This window comes from Mytilus californianus, unplaced genomic scaffold (genome assembly GCF_021869535.1).
Source record: "Mytilus californianus isolate M0D057914Y unplaced genomic scaffold, xbMytCali1.0.p SCAF_7, whole genome shotgun sequence".
NCBI classification, from domain to species: Eukaryota; Metazoa; Mollusca; class Bivalvia; order Mytilida; family Mytilidae; genus Mytilus; species Mytilus californianus.
The window spans coordinates 42,847,688-42,869,052 of NW_026262723.1; the positions used below are offsets into that span (position 1 = coordinate 42,847,688).

The following is a 21,365-nucleotide window of genomic DNA, read 5'->3' on the forward strand; positions in this document are numbered from 1 at the left end:
ACACAGATCAAGTTTGAATTTTTTTTGGTGGTGTCACTTTTACTGTTCATGAGTTATACCCCTTTACAAATGGAAAAATTGCAGAATTTCTTGTTTCCGTTCTCTAACTTTAGTTTGCCTCATTCAAATGTTATAAAACTTATACACATCACTTATTACAACTTAACTCAGATCAAGTAAAACTTTGGGTAGTGTCACTCTTACCGTTCTTTAGTTATGGTCCTTTATAACTTTATATGCAAGCAGGGGCATCATCTGTGTTCCATGGACACATTCCCCATTTAATTAAAAATATGAACTACATTATGCTTTTAAATGTCAATCATGGTTGATGTTCTGTCAGAATTACTCTGACATTTAATTTCAGGCTTCAAGTACATGTAAGAGGAAGGAGTGATTTGTTGTGAAAGATCCTTGAATGTTCAACTTTACTTGGAAACTAATGGCAAAGAACTGATAGAATTTATACGAGAAACCAGTAGCATCTTGTCTTGCAACTGGGAACTATATGTAAAGTGCTGAAACTTAAGAACAACATTAGAAGCCAAGATCAACAATACTTGGAACTACATGTATAATCAAAGTACTGTCAGAATCCATATGAGAGAACCCAAGATCATCTACACTTGGTGTCTATATGCAATGTATTGTCAGAATCCACTTAAAAAGCCAAGATCAACTTTATTTGGAACTATATGCTTAAGTGCTGCCAAAATCCGTTCCGTTAAATAGAGCTGATCAGCTAATGATTGTACATGTACATGGTGTATACATGTCAACAATTACTAGTATATTGAAGTTTACAATGCTAATAAATGTTTTGTAAATTTGAATTCATAGACATTTTAGGAATAAATATCAAAAATGTTTCAAAATATGAATTTTGATAGAGCTGAAATAAATTTTTTTTTGCTGTCTAGTGAATTTTGCTGCAAACACGATTCATGATATGCAAACTGCATTATATGCAGTTGTCTTTAATACAGAAGGTAGCTATAAGATTTGTAAATTTTGGAAATCATAATACCAAGTGGCAGTTGTGGTAAATGCACATGCATTTGCCTCATCTTTTACCTCACCAACTCCTGACCTAAATGGCCACTTGGATTATTTTACATCATTTGTCATTTGTTTTCCATCCATATGCTATTCAGTTTCGATTTCAAAAGTTATATTTTCTGGATAAAAGGAGAAATAAAATACAGTTTTGTTCAATGAGACAGCAACCAAACAAAACAACCAAAAGAATTATATATTGTTTGGGAAAATTTGTGTCTCACTTACTGACAACATTTTTACCTACTGTAAATTCATAAATTATTGCGTGCATTTATTATTGCGATTTTTCACGAATGGACTGAATTGCGATTTTTATTATTGCGATTACAAAAAAATCTGCATAAAGATCAATAATTCAGTTATCAGAATGCAAGTTCTTATTATTGCGATATTCACCCTGTCGCATTATTTGCATTTATAAAAACCTCACAATAATTTCTAAATTTACAGTATCACAATGATCCAGATTAATATTGTTTTGTAAATTCAAATATGCACTCAAATTGATACAGATTGCAACAAAGATCTCAACCTCATTTCATGGATCAGTGATCAAGGTTAAAGTTACCTGATTAGAGTTGTTTATCAGATACTGTTAGCAAAAGGTCATTTGTCAATGTCATGTTTTTGTGTTTTTGTCTGTTTTTTCTAATACTAAAAGTACATGTAGTAGATAAACTATATATATGCGATGATTCACAAATGTAAGGAGTACATGTCTGTCTGGCAGTTGTCATTGACCACATTAGCATGGTTCATTGGTCAATGGTAAGTCCTCTTTTAACATGCTACACTGTGTAATCAATAGGTCATTATATTTGGTGTATGGTATGATCATTAAATGTATATATTGAAATATTAAGTAAAAAGATGTGATATAATTGTAAATGAGACACTCCACAAGAAACCAAATAACACAGAAATAAACAACTATAGGTCACCATACGACAATGAGTAAAACCTATACTGCATAGTTGGATATAAAAGGCCTCCAAATGACAAATGTACAATTTAAAACAATTCAAATGAGAAAACTAACGGCATGATTTATGTACAAAATAATGAATGAAAAACAAATATGCCTGTCTTGCAAGGTTTATCTGAACTTAACCTCATTTTCATGGTTTTGTCTGTTACTGGCATTCTATATATGTTTCAAAATATTTGGTTGATGGGATGATTGTAACAGAGGCGGATTTAGGGGGAGGGTCCATTGGCTGATTATATAGGGAATCACTGAAGCATGACTGGAGCAGGCCTCTCTTAGGCAGTTAGCCCCCTCCCCCTTTTATGAAAAATTCTGGTTCCGCCACTGTGTGAGATTGGCTTAGATTGGTTTATCTGACCTTGGCCTCATTTTCATGATCATTGATAATATTAAATTTTTCTGATACTTGTAGTAAAACTTTATCTTTTGGAATTTCAACATAAAACCAATCACGAATGATGATTAGTAAAGCAGGTGAGACATTTCAGCGTGTGCACTCCTGTTAACACAAAAAATAAATGGACTTCCTATATGCAAGGTGATAGGACGTGCCACTGGAATAGGTCACCTTTTCAAGCTTGAAAATATGTGATTAGGTCGGGAAAACTATCAGAAATATATGATAAGTTCAATAAGGTTTCCATAACTTCTTCGTCTGTCATCTTTCTTGGTGTTCCCGGGTGTGATTTTATCAACCAATTTTTCTCTTTTGACACTTTGGTATTCTAATCTTACATTACACTACATGAAACCCAAGCATTTTACCTACGCAATATATAAAAAGGTTGGGGTAACAGAACCCCAGCGGCACCCTCTATCAATTAAGTATTGAAGTAGCCCTTCCCCCCCCCCCCTTTCGAGTCCTATATACAAGGTAATAGGACGTGCCGCTGGAATAGGTCACATTTTCAGGCTTATATATATGTGTATAGGTCGGAAAAACTATCAGAAATATAAGACAAGGTCAATAAAGTTCCCATAACTTCTTCACTGTCATCTTTCTTGGTGTTCTCGGTTGTGTTTTTATCTTTTGACACTGTGGTATTCCATTCGTACATTACACACCACATAAAACCCAAAAATTATGGGAAAAGGTTACATTGTTACCTACGCAATATATGAAAAAGCTGTATGAACACCCTGTCATAGCAAGGGATTATCTGTCAGATTAGGGAAGTCATATTTCTATACTCATGTTAACCCTACGATATGAAAATAAGGAGATGTAGTATGATTGCCAATGAGACAACTATCCACAAAAGTTCAAATTTAAAAGTCAATATTAAACAAAAATAATTTCATCTCCATATTATCATCATAGGCCGATAATTACGTTTCTTTGCAGCTAGCAGGTGGGTCAAACCAGTGTTTACACATCATTAAAAAGGTTGTCATACCTATTTTTTGCCGCAACTTGATGACACACTCCACTTTATTTTTTTAAATTAAGAACTTTCCTTATTACAATCCCAACTTTTCCTGAACCTATGCTTGCAGTGGGAAAATATTTCACATACTCCGGGATCAGATCCTACCAATACTTGGAAATGAAGATATTTCAAGTAAAAAAGAGATTTATGACAGTAACAAAATGTTATAATACGCCAAACGGATAAAACGGTTAAAAGCTCATTAGAGCTTAAGTTGTTTTGTCCATTCGTACATTACACACCACATAAAACCCAAAAATTATGGGAAAAGGTTATATTGTTACCTACGCAATATATGAAAAAGCTGTATGAACACCCTGTCATAGCAAGGGATTATCTGTCAGATTAGGGAAGTCATATTTCTATACTCATGTTAACCCTACGATATGAAAATAAGGAGATGTAGTATGATTGCCAATGAGACAACTATCCACAAAAGTTCAAATTTAAAAGTCAATATTAAACAAAAATAATTTCATCTCCATATTATCATCATAGGCCGATAATTACGTTTCTTTGCAGCTAGCAGGTGGGTCAAACCAGTGTTTACACATCATTAAAAAGGTTGTCATACCTATTTTTTGCCGCAACTTGATGACACACTCCACTTTATTTTTTTAAATTAAGAACTATCCTTATTAGCTTCCCTTTTGAAAAAAACGCATGTCAAAAAGTAAGACAGAAGTTAAAGTTTGCCAATATCACCGACTAATATAGCGTCCCTGTGTACTCGGCGGAGTTTTAAAATTACAATCCCAACTTTTCCTGAACCTATGCTTGCAGTGGGAAAATATTTCACATACTCCGGGATAAGATCCTACCAATACTTGGAAATGAAGATATTTCAAGTAAAAAAGAGATTTATGACAGTAACAAAATGTTATAATACGCCAAACGGATAAAACGGTTAAAAGCTCATTAGAGCTTAAGTTGACACTGTTTGTATACTTTGCCGATTCTAAATAAAGCTTATTTATTATTATGTATTTATTTATTATTTATAGCGTGCAGATGAACCCCGATGCTTTTAAACTATAGCATACTATATGGGTTTTACTTGTTTTGAAAGCCGTAAGGTGACATGCAGTTGTTTAAATCACTATCCTTTGTTTACGGTTAAACATTGCGTCATTGGCAAAATATTTTCATATATATATATACTAATACATCTAATTGACATCTTTTGATATATTCAACCAGTATTTTTAAATAAAATGAAAATAGGGTGCGAACGGATCTAAGGGGCAAACGTGTATGGTGAGAATGTGTTTTTGGAGCGAACGCACCACATACCGTCGCACATGTCAATATTTATATTTTCTTTTTTTTAATGTTATGCTTTGATATATCATCTGTAATTCTGTCCTTTTTATGTGAAAAATGAACAAACCACTCTGTATATCTGACCGTACGTATTTTCTGTTTTGTAGAACGTTTTGTATGGTTTGTTGACATCGGGAAAGGGTGCTCTCATACACGCCCGCGTTCCAATGTCGTCAAAACCATTTTTGCGAAAACCCCTCAAAGCGGCCGTTTCCAAGGCGCTCGTCGTTAGAAACATGCGTTAAAATATGCGCACTGTTAAAGGGCTGAGCCACCTTAAGTAGAAAAAGGATACTTTCATAAGTATATAAAAATATGGAAATAGACGAAGCCGATGCTTCAACTGAGCATGATTAAAAGGGGTGTAGAGAGTTTTGATATTATTTCAAATTGATAATGATGATTGAAGATTTAGTATTAGATTGCTATGATTTTGAAGAATTCACAACTGATTGGCAATGGTAGGGTATATCTCATAATAATACTTTTCAATCCATATATGGCTGCAAAAACAAATATTTAAAATTTTAAAAATTGCACTTAACGAGCCTGTTATAAATATATATATATCGTTCTTCAAAGGGATTGTTTCTGAAGTTTAGGGTATCCAATTTAAGAGAATATACAGATCTGTCATCCTGTTTGTGAAGAAAAGAACAGTTCCATTGTATTTTAAAATTTCCCTTTCATAAATCATGTTAGTGCATAAGTAAGACTCGAAATAAGCAATGAATTCTAAATCATGGTTTTTGCATTTCAAACAATTTTGTCGTTTTTCTGCTTTGACAACAAATGGTGTGATCAAAACTGTTCTTCATCGATTCACTACTTGCAACGGCACATAATAAATGAAAGAACATTGGGAAATTGTGCAAAAGCTTACTACTGACCTATCAAGTTAGACTTAACACCTGATTTGTACTTACACGAGCAACACGACGGGTACCACACGTTGAGAAGGATGTCATTACCTTTCTGGAGCACCTGTGACCCCTAGGTTATTGGTGGGGTTCGTGTTGCTCAGTCATGGCGTTGTTTTCGACTATGGATGAATTTTTGGTATCTTTCGCCTCTATTTTACTATATACTACACCTGTCATTTCATCAATATTTGATATCATCAACAATAATATAGTAGTATTTTATAATCACAGGACCAATTTCAACAAGATATGGTCTGAACGATCTTTGGAATATATGTATATATATTTGCATACTTTATGTTTTCAACTTTCTTGCCTATCAATGATCATAAACAACATGGCTTAGAATGGAACATTACAGAAAGAATGCTAGTAGTAGTTAACTATCTTTGAAACTATATCTATTAGAGAAAATTATACAACTATAGCAATGCCAATGATTATAATCGTCGTGTTTTATATATTTAAAGAAATAATTAGCCGCCTTGATATAGTTGTTATTGCATTTGAATGCAAATTTTAATCAAAACAGTGTCTACACAAATGGCTTTTCAATTTCATTTTACATTTTATTACATTTTCCTTAATCTTTAAAATTGTATAACTTTGTCTTGGATACATGATAGTTGTTATTGGCTTTGAATTAGCTTTAGTACTCTTAGATTGGGATTTTTTGTCTATGTTGAATCCCTTTTTCAACTCATAATTGTAGTTTTCTAATATTGTGTTGTTACACCACTGTCCCATGTTGGGGAGGCTAGGTTGTCATTGATTTCCTTCTTCTGTTTATGCATACTTATTTTTTGTGAAGCAAAGATTTTTAAATTTGTTCTTTCTCTTCCACATGTTCCATGCAACTGTTTAGCAGATAATTTAATGTATTTATTTAGAAAGCATTTGAAAATTCTTTTGCAGTTGTGATTCCATTCTCCTTATAATTTAACTTGTATAAGTTGGTCTTTCATTCCCACTGGTTTTTAATTTGCACAAGTGGAGACTTTGCATCCTCCTTGACCAATTCAGTAGTGTTAAGTTCACTCAAATAGTGTCTAATACACGTACTAAGTTCTTCAGTTTCAATGAATGGCTTGTTGGTCTTCCTGTATTGCTAATAAATCTTTTCTATATGCACATTGTTCTTAATTTTGTGCAATATTTCAGTTCGGTATTGCAAATTACGTATCAATGAAGCACGTGAGGTTGGATTAAATACATTAATTGCCTGCTTGGGTTTTATATTATTTTCTATTTAATGAGGCTCATCCGATACAACACAATTATAAAAGTTTCCTGTGATGGAAAATGTTCGGCCTCAAAATGGCCAATAACTGACTGGAAGGTCGATAGTAATGTTTTTACGGTCTATAATTTTGTCGTATTGCTTAAAATAATGATGTGATTTTGTGTGTGTAACATTGCAGCATTTTGAATGTAGGCGGAAAGGCCGCGTATACATATACATGACCTGGTAACGTTATATGACAATGCTGTAGCTATTCTCTGTGACTAACTGTACCCAAATAACCTAGTCATATTCCCAAGGTTAACCCGCTGTGTGTCAATTCGTTCTGAGCACAAAAATTGTCAAAAACACTCGCAGCGAAAAATAGCCTTTCCTGAAATTGAAAGTTAATCGCTCCAATTAAATCATGTGGCTTATGTAACCTCAAATTCAATGTAACTTTATTTTTCTTAAATACCGAAGTTAATGATTGTACCCAATAGGACTATTATTCTGTTCATCTTTAATGGAAATATACAATTTTCAAGGGGTCGTTTTCAGCATATTTATTTTTTCAGCGCAAAACATCCGTTGACAGCTTTCTTGGGAATAAATCTCCAATATATTCCGGAATAATAAATCTGGAGTTTCAAAGGACAATTCAAGGTCTTGCTGTCCGGCTGACTGTTTTAATCTGATTTGAAGAGGAAGGAAATACGACAGTCCTATGGTATTGATAGTTGGTTAAATATCCAAGAATAAAATTCACCAAACTATTATGAGTTATAACTTTATAACTTATGAGCTTGGTATGTTTTGCCTCTCTTATAGCCAAACCTATTTTAAAAAGACACTGTAAACTGAGCATAGAGTCAGTGTGTTCTCAAGCTTGTCTTATTTTTCTTTGTGTAACGTTTATTTCAAGACAATATGTGTAGTATATTGTGATATTATATGAAAACAAACTGTATAAGAAAATGCACATCTTTTCTATTCTTTCCTTTATTTCAGGTGGTAAAAATTACAACGTAAGTTTTTATGAAATAGTATTAATTTACTAACATATTTTTAAGTTTGTTACGAATTATTTATTTCATCAGGTGAAATGGGAAGCTTCAATAATTCGTATTATTATATAAACAAAATTCTACGAAAAGTCTTTAAGAATAAAAATAAAGTAATATAAGAGCTTATCTTATCTCCTATACAGTTCTAGGAATATGATTTGTTAAAAACGTCCGCGTGGAGACCGTGTATATTCCAAATTAGGTTAGTAGGGAGGCGGGGCTTATTTCAATACACGGTTAGTAGTGGTGTTCCCTCCCTTTATAAAAACGGTACTGAGAAAAAATCTTAAAGGTTTCAACAGACGAAGTAATTGATGAAGATTGAAATAAATTCATAAAACACATTTAAAGCTAACAAGTTGTTATTGTTGGCATCTGTTTTTGTATGATCAATGGAAGTAGTTCCTTAATACTAACGGTATTGAAGACTGGCTCATTTTGATAGGTCACTAGTCTATATATGACACGTTAAGATAGTTGGTAAGATAAATTCGTTACATAGTGTGCTAGTGACGTAATACGGTATATACGGGGTCAGTAAATTCCATATTGGGGTGAGAGCGAAGCTGGAACACAATATGGAGTTTACTGACCCCATATATACCGTATTAGGTCACTATGTAACTAATAATACAGGGTAGAGGATCACTTTTTTTCATACATATATGCCTGAATTTCTGAATTTTCTCGACAATTGTGTTTAAGTTATTAATAAATGAAAAGTGTGATCCAGTCTGGTTGTTCAATTCTGAATTATCATTTTAGAATTACAATAATGTCTTGAATATGTCACAACTGACATTATAGACTTATGAATAGTCATGCTACATACATTTATAACATTGGGGTATTGTTTTCAATTAATCACATTTCTTTTCAAAACATTTGACTCTAATCAACATCTTTGTTTAAAACTTCATGTTTCTTACAATTTCTTTGCTGTTTTGCCTACGTAAATATCAAAAGTACAGTTTTAGAATTGAATGGTTAAAAAAAATATAACATTTCTTTCTTAAAGGCAGGCTTAAAGTATAACACAACCCATAATAAAGCCTAAATTTAAATAGTTTTGTTGAAAATAATTAACTAAATAAAGAATGGATTTAAACTGTTTTGATTATGGTAATGGTACCATTTTGCAAATGAATAGTTTTGATACCTCAAAATAGTTAATGTAGCAAATTATTTACTTTTTTATTATGAAATTAGCAAAAAGGTGTGCTTACACATAATAAAGACTCTAAATTTCATTTTCTAATTGAAAATATTTGACAGACATAACACTAGTACTTTTATTACCCTAGACTAGTCTGTTTGAGAAAATTTTTAAAGAAAATAGTACTTTTATTAATTGCTTTTTCCAGAAATAAAATATATAATTTAATAAGCATGCAATTGGCTTATTTTGTTTTCCAACATGTTTTAAAGGCTGGAAATATTTTATTACACGATTAAACATATTTAACAGACAATTAAACTAAAATGTAAAGCTTAAATGATATCAAAACTGAAAGAAAAAGCAACTACAGTTAATCATTAATGAACACACATCAAATTATTAAATAACGGAGTGTCATGTCGACCACGACTAACACATACCTATTGATCCGATCATTCGAAATCTTGGGTTTATTGATTAAACAAATGGTTAACAATTACGTAAAAAATAACTTTGTTTTCTTTCAAAATCGGTTCTGATTTTTGTAACAATAAATTGAAATTCGCAATGAGAAACAATATTTTTTTCCCCGAATCGATAACATTTCATCCGTCTTGTATCGACGTTTTCTGTGTTTATTAATCGTAAAATTGAATAGCAACGAACTATAATTTCATTCAATCAAATACACCACACCTTTCGTTCTAACTCTTCCCGATTACACGATGCAGCAATCGCCATGCACCATTTACTATGCAACATACACTATACACAATACACCATAGACTTTACACCACTGCACCATACATCATACACAATTCAATCATACACCACTCACCTTTACACTATACGCCTTAGCCATTACAACTTACACGTTAAATTGGGAAGTTTACACCATACAAGGTCTGTTTGATCTAATATTAAGCCATTTTAGGTCTAATATTTCAATTTTGACAATTTTATGACTGTTGACACGATAATGTTGTTCCATTTATTTATTAAATACATAAATTATACGTCCAGATGAAGAAAAAGCAATTAACTAGTCCTCTTTTAACACAATCCTTCCATAAAGAGCAAACAGTTTTAAGACAAGGATAAAAGCAACAATATTGAACTATATCTAATAAAATTGTTTCTTTTGAACATCATTAGGATGTTTTGTGATTGACTTGTATATCTGTTTATACAAGGACTATGGAACGCCACAGCTGTCTTATGTGGTATTCTGATATTACGTTATGTTGTTTTATTATTACTTGATGATATTTTGTCTTTACATAATATGGTTTTGACATTACGTAATGATGTTATGATATAACTCAATATGGAATAGTCATTACTTAATGATATTTCGATATTACATGATATGGTTTCGTATTGACTTGATATAGTTGATTTGTAAAACCTGACGGCTATATGATTACGCATAAATAAGTTTGATCTTTCCGTTAGCTCTTCATTATTGATAAAAACATATGTCCATCCTAAGGGAGACATCTAAAACTATTCACAACCATAATCCAGATCAATCCAGATTGCAAAGCCCAGATTTCTTAATTATATTTCATTTGTTCTAATCTCGAATATGCACAAATATCATAGCATGCAAAAAAAGAAAATGCAATCGAGGAGGTATCGGTGTTGATTTTTTGCTTATGTCTTAATGTCTGCGAAGCCGTGACAATAGTTTATACGACCTTCGTTCATTACAAGAACACTAAGCAGTTTCTCACTCTTTCTGACAGGGTTTCTGTCTTACTCTTAGTATATAACAGCTATTGTCGCAAGACGTAAAATTTCATTGTAGAGCAATTCCTTTCATATTGTCACAGGTACAGTTGTACACTAACTTACACCTAAAATTAGAACAACAAATCGAACTTTAATTTGAACTTAAACTCAATGGATAGCGACACTCATCCGAAGCACATTAAACATATGGAAATCGGTTTAAAAATAGAATTAGTTTTTCCCAAATGGTCACGTGGTTTTACCTCATCAAGTAATGTGATAACCACATCAAAGAATGACAGAACCACATCAATTAATACTGGAACGAACACATCATGTAGTGTAAAATCGTCAAATTTTGAAACATCATTATGTAATGTTAAAGCCATATGGAGAATTGGCAAATCATCATTACGAAATAACAAAACCACATCATGTAATGAAATAACTACATCACGTTAAGCCACATACACATCAAGAAATGTTAAAACCACATTGCCTAATGACACAACCACATTAAATAATTGTGAAACTACATCGAGTAATGACAAAACCATATTAAGTAATGACAAAACTATATCAAGTCAATACGAAACCATATCATGTAATTTCGAAATATCATTAAGTAATGACTATTCCATATTGAGTTATATCATAACATCATTACGTAATGTCAAAACCATATTATGTAAAGACAAAATATCATCAAGTAATAATAAAACAACATAACGTAATATCAGAGTACCACATAAGACAGCTGTGGCGTTCCATAAAGGACAGATTGGATACGCTGTAATATCTCGAGCTCGCCTTCTTTAATTAACATGTTTGATTTTTTTTTTAAAGTCTGTAAAATAAGTTTCTACTACATATTCATATATATAAAGGAAGAAATAGATGAATGTCTACAACAATACCCTTGTAAACATGGAGGTACATGTACAGACATGGTAGCTGACTTTCGGTGTAGTTGTTTGGAAGGCTGGACTGGACAGAGATGTGAAACTCCTATGGAGTACTGTGCCCCATCCCCATGTGCCAATGAAGGAGTTTGTTTTAATCTTACTGATGGATATTTTTGCAGGTTTGTTTTTTCTTAGTCTGTTTGAGTCTAAGATGAGTCAATAATAATATGTGAATGTATTTAAAACTTTGTCATAAATTTGATATACTATATGCTACATGTGCTATGTTTTCAATAAGGTCTTGTAACTGATAAAAATGTGTTAGAAATCTGTTAAATGTGATAAACTGTTTGTTCACTTTTATAACGTTAATCTCTTAATTCTAAATAATCCAATAGTGTAGCAATGGTACAGCGAGTATACTGTTTAGAACTCATTTCCATAGTTATTGATTGGGGATAGATTGCAACGGTGTATTAATCTTGTTAAATTGAATACCAACAACTCATATAATGTGAGCAATGCGAAAACTATATCTAAATAATACAAGTATGGTCACCATCTAACCAATACATTTGAAATATGCTGAAAACGACCCCTTGAAAATCTATTTATACATTTTTATAAAAATGATTCCATTACAGATGTCAAGGTGGTACAACAGGAATAACATGTAAGAATTTTCCAGAAGTCTGTAGTATTATTAATCCATGTACAATGAAGGGGAACTGTCAGGATGTGGGAGGAACTGCTCAGTGTAACTGTAATGACGGTTAGTGTTGTGTAGTGTACAAGTGAGTGAACCTATCAGGATGTGGGAGGAACAACTCATTGTAACTGTAATGATAGTAAGTGTTGTGTAGTGTACAAGTGAAATTCATGTCAGGATGTGGAAGGAACTTCTCAGCTGTGAAACGTTAATGAGAGTAACTGTTGTGAAGTGTACATGCGAGTGCATCTGTCAGAATGTGGAAGGTACTGTTCAGTGCTACTGTAATAACAGTTAATGTTGTAATTGTCGAAGAGAGAGAACCTGCAATGATGTGGGATGAACTGCTAAGTGTAACTGTACTGATTGTAATTGTTATTGTGTACAAGTGAGGGAGCCATTCAGGATGTGGAAGGACTGCTCAGTGTAATTGTAGTGGCATTAAGTATTATGCTAGGTACAAATGAGGGAACCTGTCAAGATGTTGGAGGAACTGCTCAGTGATACTGTAATGACAGTAAGTGTTATGTAGTGTACAGGTGAGCACAATTGTAAGGATATGGAAGGAACTGCTCAATGTTACTGTAATGACAGTAAATGTTATATTGTGTACAAGTAAATGAACCTGTCAGGATGTAGGAGGACCTGCTCATTGTGACTGTAATAAAAGTAAGTGTTATACAAAGTACAAGTGAGGTAACCTGTCAGGATTTGGAAAGAACTGCTCAGTGTAACTGTAACGACTTAATGGTTGTGTAGTTTATAAGTGAGGAGACATGTCAGGATGTTGAAGGAACTGCTCAGTGTAAATGTAATGGTGTTTAGTGCTATGTAGTGCACAAGTGAGGGAACCTGTCAGGATGTGGGAGGAACTGTTTAGTGTAACTGTAATGACAGTGAGTGTTGTGTAGTGGAAAAGTGAGGGAACATGTCTGGATGTGGAAGGAACTGTTTATTGTTACTGTAATGAAGGCTACTGTTTTGATCAAAAGAAGCAGTAAAACATCTGCTGAAGAACTTTCTTAACTTTTAATGACAATATACATATGGTTTGTGATTTTAGGTGTAAGTTAGTGTACAACTGTACCTGTGACAATATGAAAGGAATTGCTCTACAATGAAATTTTACGTCTTGCGACAATAGCTGTTATATACTAAGAGTAAGACAGAAACCCTGTCAGAAAGAGTGAGAAACTGCTTAGTGTTCTTGTAATGAACGAAGGTCGTATAAACTATTGTCAAGGCTTCGCAGACATTAAGACATAAGCAAAAAATCAACACCGATACCTCCTCGATTGCATTTTCTTTTTTTGCATGCTATGATATTTGTGCATATTCGAGATTAGAACAAATGAAATATAATTAAGAAATCTGGGCTTTGCAATCTGGATTGATCTGGATTATGGTTGTGAATAGTTTTAGATGTCTCCCTTAGGATGGACATATGTTTTTATCAATAATGAAGAGCTAACGGAAAGATCAAACTTATTTATGCGTAATCATATAGCCGTCAGGTTTTACAAATCATTTAATTGTTTGTGAAGCTAAACGGTTTGGATACCAGTAGTTACGATTAACTAGTAATTGGTCAGTACGCCTACATATCACGTTCAATGTATTATACTTTGCGTTGGCAGAAGCCCCTTTATAAAACCAGTCTACAATTGACAAGGAAAACAGTTTGTATCACAAACGTGTAAAAAATAACATAATGGTTAATTGGAAAATGGACTATTGCGATCGACACTAGAAAGTGCGGATATGTTGGATGGGGACAGACAGTATGCTTGATACAAGAACACATGTTACCTATGCAGCCCGTACAAAGTTGTTGCAAGGGTGATAACATGTACAGATCGCATTCACTTGCCTCTAATAAGGCAAGGGATTTAACGTCTTTATTAGTGAACAGCCAAACTTATTATGGATTTTAATGCCTTTCTAATATATGTGTCGACGGAATTCATACAATGTTCTGCATACTGATAAGATTATGATTTGTCATGAATTCTAGATTTTGTGTATTTTAGAATATGCTGGAACGAGCTGTCAGTTAATCAAGGATCTCTGTGCTGATCCAAATACGTGTAAAAATAATGGTAAATGTGTCACAAAACCTATCGGATTTGAATGTGAATGTGGCGACAGTGAGTATTTTATTATGCAGCCAAAAACATACAATTATCATCCAATTGGCAAAAGTAACCTTTGAAATTAATTTACTGCGTTTGAGTACGTGTATTAAACACGAAATCTGTTCATTGTTTATATTCCTTCATACAAGTTTTATTTACTTTGGCATATTTTACAAAAGTAGTATTATTTTCACAACTCACAAAGTTGTGCAAGAAATTTGAGTTTGACCCTTCTGTCCAACCTTTTGGTTGTCACTCTGATAGTATAGTGTAATGGTGAAGAAAGAAGCTAGCGAACGATGAACAAATTAATTCATTTTTTCTTCAAAAACAGACAAGTTTCAGTACAATGTTCAAGTTCAACAGGTCTACTATAGTCTAGCGGAGACATTCAAAGGTCTATGGTCAATATCAAATACCAAAAGTGACTAAAACAATAAGGAATGACTAGTGCAACGACGGACAAATAATCCTGTCTTAACTGTTGCACCACTGCCCAATAATTGATTCATTAAAAGCGCTTGAGTTTTGTTTGGTGCTTTTCAGTAATAAATAACTGGTGGATAGTAGCATCATTGGTGATTATACCACATCTTTATATTCTTATGACAAAACCAAATACTATGAATTAGTATATTTGAACAGAATGAAAGTCTGTTTATTTGTATTTGTAGGTTATTCTGGTAGAACCTGTTCTATATACACTGATCCATGTTCCAGTAATCCTTGTCATTCTACAGCTAAATGTATATCTACTAAAGAAAAGTATATGTGTTATTGTGAACAAGGAAACTTTCTTACTGATAACGGATGCAAAGGTGTGTATACTTTTTTAACTTCAAGATGGTGTAACACATTGTACGGGTAAATTTCTATTTTCTATCTTCTAAGAACAATGTTCATTTTGGGACTAATGTTGGTATATGCATAAACTGTTGACGAAAATTTCTTAATTTCATTATCATGATTAAAAATAAATGTTTTAGCCTTGGACATTTGCTGTAACAAAACGTAAATACATGATGAGTTTTTGTGCCATATTTTTCTCTGACGCCAAAATAGTGACATCATAATGGATACGAGCCTATGAATAAACAGAAGTATCTTCCTTGAGACTTTGGTTTAATGTGTAGAGTGGTCATGTTTTATCAATTCCCGAAAAAAAAGTAACCATTACTTACATGTAAGAAGATATAGGAAATGTGTAATAAAAAACAATTAAGATACGTGACCAACTGAAACCAAATATGCCAAATATTTTCTTAACGTCGAAATTGGCATCAATTCTGTTGTTGTTTTCTTTAAAACTAGTTTCTCAATTTTATCGTTTAAACAGTAACTTTTCTATTAAAAGTACATATAATATGCAAAATGACTTAAAATTTTTATCTTGAAAATTAGATATTGTTAGTTACCTTAAGTTTCTTGACTAGAACAGTTATTAAAACCTCCATAGGCTAATAAATATACAATCTAACGAGACCCATCGTTTAATTTCAAAATGATATATTTAGTAAATTTTAGAAAAATTATAATGTAATCGTGGTAATTGCTTATACTGAGCACAAGATATACAATGACCATGCAGCCTTAGACTTCTCTATTTGAACATATACAAATCGCATACGTTATTATTTAAAACTACTGTTTAGAGCAATGCATTAGATATAGTCGTCTTTATCTGTTTGTAAACTTAAAATATAGAAAAAAATCTTGTTAAGGATGTTTTTCCCCCGCATGTATTGTAAGGTTTTATTGCAATACAACAAAAGTACAACAATTCATTTTCAATAAATTGATCGGTAGTATATTTTGTCTGGCCTGCAATGAATTTGCGAAATTATTGGATGCTGATATGTTGCACTGTGTAAATACAGCTGTTTCACAAACCGCACCCGTTTTGGGGAGATATATAATATTCATAGATATTTTGTATTGTTTACGTAGTGGTTCCAAGAAATGATGTCTATGTTTCATCTCAAAGACACATAACTTGGGAATGTTACCAGTACAAATAAACATAAAAAGCGGCTGCCTTAAATTCTGAGGAAGATCCAAAGTGAAGGGAGGGGTAGTACAGAATTTTAGTATACGTTTAAACTCTTAGAAGTTCGGGGCATATAAATGTTGAAAAAATGCCGCACAGCCATATATTTTGACCTTTGAAAAAAATAGTAGTCGGATGAACTATCCATTCTAGGATATAATTTTTTACGAAACTTCATAGTAAAAGTGGTACAGTTTTAGCCGTAAAAGGGGTTCCTCTGGGAAGTTGTATTGTCTATATTTACAGAAATGCAACATATAAGGCGCCGATGTATACTATAAAGGGTTTTATATTTATACCAAAGAATTTCTAACCAGGAATAGAGATTATCTTTGTTTGCTTTATTTTGAGATTTTTGGTGCTGAATGCTCTACGACTCCGTACTTTATTTGGTCTTTTTAATTTCGAGTGTGACGTACAAAATGTTTAACCAGGTATCTATTATGTTATTATTTTTAACATTCTGAAAGGTGCATTGTCGGCAAACAAGACAATGTAAAACTGGTATCTAAAAACATATTTTACAAACACTAAGCCTTTACTATTGCTAGTGGACGCAATGTCTTATAAATGCAAAGTATGTTTTCAGACTTATGAGTATTGTACAGACGGAACGCGTACTTCGCGTTTTAAATGCAATGCCGGATACACTTGACGACTTGTTATATATTTGCCTCTTTTAATGCTTAAGTGTAGTAGATGTATGGCTGCTAATCCGGCTGCTGCGAAAGCAATGGCAACGGCATTGTCTTTTTAGAAAAAAGCGTCCTATTTCATATATTTGAGTTAGATAATTTGTGTTTTGTTTACATTAATGCCTTTTGATCTAAAATGTTTGTCTGCTTATATGTATGTTGGCCTGTAAATTAGTACATGGTTCAATGATAAGAAAAAAGGATTTTTATCATAATGTAATTCTTGTATCAAAATTTACTTTGATGACAATTTAACAAAAAGCAAAATAATAAAAATACCGAACTCAGAGGAAAATTCAAAACGGAAAGTCCCTAATCAAACGGCTAAATTCAAAGGCTTATAACATCAAACGAATAGATAACAACTGTGATATTCCTGACTTGGTACAGGCATTTTCTTATGTATAATATTGTGTATTAAATCTGGTTTTATAGCTAGCTAATCCTCTCACTTGTATGCCAGTAGCATAAAATTCCATTATATTGACAACAATGTGTAAACAAAACAAACAGTCATAATAGGTAAACATGTCAAAATAGAGGTACAACAGTCAATATTGTGTTATAATCTTAATCCGTATAAAAAAAAAACTTATATGTCAACAAAGAAAAACAAGATTATTCTTTTATTAAGAAAAAAGGTGTTAGTGTTCAATATTTATTTGATGAAGTTCATGAAATTATTTCTGTATAACAACGCCTTGGAACGTCCATAACATTCCTGGTGCTGCTTGTATTGAGAATGTTTCATATACTTAAGCACAATGCCTTTTTAAAGTTAAATATCAATAGTCAAATAGATATTTTCAAAGCTTAGCAGAAAACGGGTAATGTTGAGCTGCGTGTTACACTGCAACCCCTAAAACACCATGTGTGTTTTACAGCACACTATCAGAAGGTTTTCAAGGTGTCAAAGTTAAAATGGTGGTTCATTTTAATTATCACTGTGTTTCTTTGTATCCTTGTATAATGAGTATTGCTGTTAACAAACAATGGAGGCCTTAAAATAGAATTATCTTTCAGAGAACATATTATAGTTGCTGTTCAACACAGCTATTAACATAAGGGTAAACTACACTTCTCTCTTATTATTGGACAGTTCATGTGGGAAATCCGTTGAATGCCAATCAAATTCAATATCCAGTGTTTATAGATATAAGAAGATGTGGTATGAGTGCCAATGAGACAACTCTCAATCCAAGTCACAATTTTTAAAAAGTAAATTACTATAGGTCAAAGTACGGCCTTCAACACGGAGCCTTGGCTCACACCGCACATCAAACTATACAGGGCCCAAAAAATGACTAGTGTAAAACCATTCAAACAGGAAAACCAACGGTCTAATCTATATAAAAAACGAGAAACAAGAAACATTTTGGTTTTCTATGTGATGTTGAGACCGCCGTCTTAATAATTGGATGCAATGTATTGTTATATAGCTCTTTTAATGATAGATACCGTGTTTATGTTTTAACTGATGATCGTTATCAACTGCAACATTGGTTTGATACCAGAAGGAGCCAAATAGTACTGTTTCGTTGTAACTGTGTTATGAAATGATTTTCATATTTTTCTTGGATCTGATATAAAATATGCGTTAAACACATCTTAATTCCATGTTATCAATTTTTGAAAATATCTATTTATTTAGACAACTCAAATTGACTAGTCCCTTTGTATAAAATGTACGAAAAAACTCACCAAAGATATAAGGCTTATAATTTGTTATATAAAATAATATGATAATTCCTTTTTAAAAAGATAGTTTTAGATCTCATATGCTAACTTTTTTTTTAAAATTGAATTATCATCTTTGGAAAATATTGAATACGCTACATTGTTTAAGGCTATACATACTTTATAATGTCCTTTCGTTTTGGAAGAGGCGTGAAATTATCTGATTCAAGTATAAGCATTTCATTGACTGCATTATCACTGTACTAAGCAACGGTAATTTTTGTTGTTGATTTCAAGATTTTGATGAGAACTTTGACATCTTCATGGACAGATATATGAATGGAATGCCGGCCTATTTGAGAAATCCGATTGTGTCTCATACAAATCATTGTATGACGATTATGTTCTGGATAAGAGTTCTAGCAAGTCCTGGAGAAAATCCTGTTTTGGTAACATTGGAGAAAATGTAAGTGTACACATTGCCTTTTGTTATTCCAAAGTTTTGTATCTCCTGGCTTACAGATATATGTTATAACTTAACCCAAAACCATGATCAGATTCGGTTAATTTATAGTGGAACCTTTCTAAATCAAACTTCTAATGGGGTAAAAATGTGTTTTGTATAGGTAGGCATTCGGGTGATAAAGATAACTGATTGAAAAACTTATATTGTATATTTCTAAACAAACGTTCACAGATTTCCGTTTACTTCAAAATTAAGTGTCCAGTTTAGACAAGTGTCATTGTATTCAAGGCTGTTGATATAATCTAAATATAAAAATACTTATGTCGATTCCACTCATTTGTTCAGATATATTAAATCAAATGTGAAAGTTAAACAGAAGCAATTTAATGATAGGAACGGGATATGGTGTTCTTTCACAGAAAAGACAAAACGCACAATAACATAATTTGTTATAATGCTCTTTATTTCAATGTTGGCGTCAGTAGCGTTATAAATACAAATTCGAAAATTAAAAATTAATTCTACTTAAAATGACCAGTAAAAAATTACGATTCAATCAATAAAGTAGCTATGATTCAAAAGAAAATATATTTTTGTTCAATCATTATGTTAAGAATGTATGATTACAGTTTATTTTTTTACTTATCAAGTACACACTATTTTCCTTGAAAATAAGGTTAGTTATACTGTCAAATATCCATTGACCTTTAGTGTATAAATGTTGTCTTTGAGAATTGCCAAAAATTAAACAAATGCATATTTTTGGCTACTGTTTTTCTTTTCTTTTTTTTAGTAATTCATAGTCTTATTATATTTACTTAGCACTGTGATTCTCTCATTGTCATTATCTATGTTGATTGTAAGAGTCGTTTACGTACATCATGTATATGAAGTAGCTGAAAAATATATCTTTACAATGGAATTTCACAAGGACTGCAATGTTATACCAATGCTTGCCAAGACAACCATTTTCTAACGAACAAAAAGTAAATTCTGGATTTCTGATAGTGGTGCTGTTGGAAGGATAGTATAAAAAATTGCAATTTTTCTTAGTGAAATGGTTACGTAACAATGAGATAAAAGAAATCAAAGGAATTCAAAAAAAAGCATAAGTCGAAAAAAAACTGACCATACGGTAGGACAAAAACCCTTGTGATCTGATGTTCTCTAGAAGTTTGAGGATAGGGTGATATTATTCCACATGTTGCAATCGTCGTGATTTTCATTGTAAATACAAGGTAAACGGTACGATAATGCCATTCTGTGCAATTGAATTAAAAAATCAAACCGTATCATCAACAGATAAACAACAATAAAGTTACCAATCTTACCAACTAAATGCGCATTTCGACTAATCTACTTTGTAACATTTTTCAGATGCTAATATAATAAAAGTCTTCCAGACTAAACAAAAAAGGTGGCTTCAGCTGTCAAATTCATGTACACCGATTTAAGTCAGTTTCTGATATTTTATTTAAAATACTAAAACGTCTATTTAAATAACAAAAAAATTAAAAGATTAAAAAATGCCTGAATAAACAATTTTAAATACATGGACTTGTTATAATGTATCTACATTTCGGGTGTATTTTAGAGCAGACGTCTTCTTATTCACCATGGAAATAATCTGGAAGAAATCCGTAGGTCAAATGACCTTATGCAAACATGAATATAAATATAATCTCACAATTGAGAACATGCAATCGTATAATGACGAGTTTTTTTTATTGAGGGCTGTTTGATTTCATGTCATAGATTAACAAAATATGAACAAGATCGGTTTACCTGTATACGAATGAGTTTTTGTTGGCAGAATAAGTCACTGA

General features: G+C 32.3%; 1 protein-coding gene across 9 annotated transcripts in view; it reads left to right on the forward strand.

Moving 5' to 3' along the window:
• Positions 1–21,365, forward strand: part of LOC127709457 (uncharacterized) — a 378,921-nt gene that overhangs the window by 332,220 nt on the left and 25,336 nt on the right. For 3 of the 9 annotated variants that reach the window (XM_052215029.1, XM_052215028.1, XM_052215030.1), the window contains exons 30-35: positions 7,957–7,973; positions 11,793–11,989; positions 12,455–12,582; positions 14,550–14,666; positions 15,329–15,472; positions 19,371–19,539. The exons of the other annotated variants lie outside the window; for them this stretch is intronic. In XM_052215029.1, the coding sequence (XP_052070989.1) occupies positions 7,957–7,973; positions 11,793–11,989; positions 12,455–12,582; positions 14,550–14,666; positions 15,329–15,472; positions 19,371–19,539 (772 nt within the window). The remainder of the gene's footprint in view (positions 1–7,956; positions 7,974–11,792; positions 11,990–12,454; positions 12,583–14,549; positions 14,667–15,328; positions 15,473–19,370; positions 19,540–21,365) is intronic. 9 annotated transcript variants of the gene reach the window in all.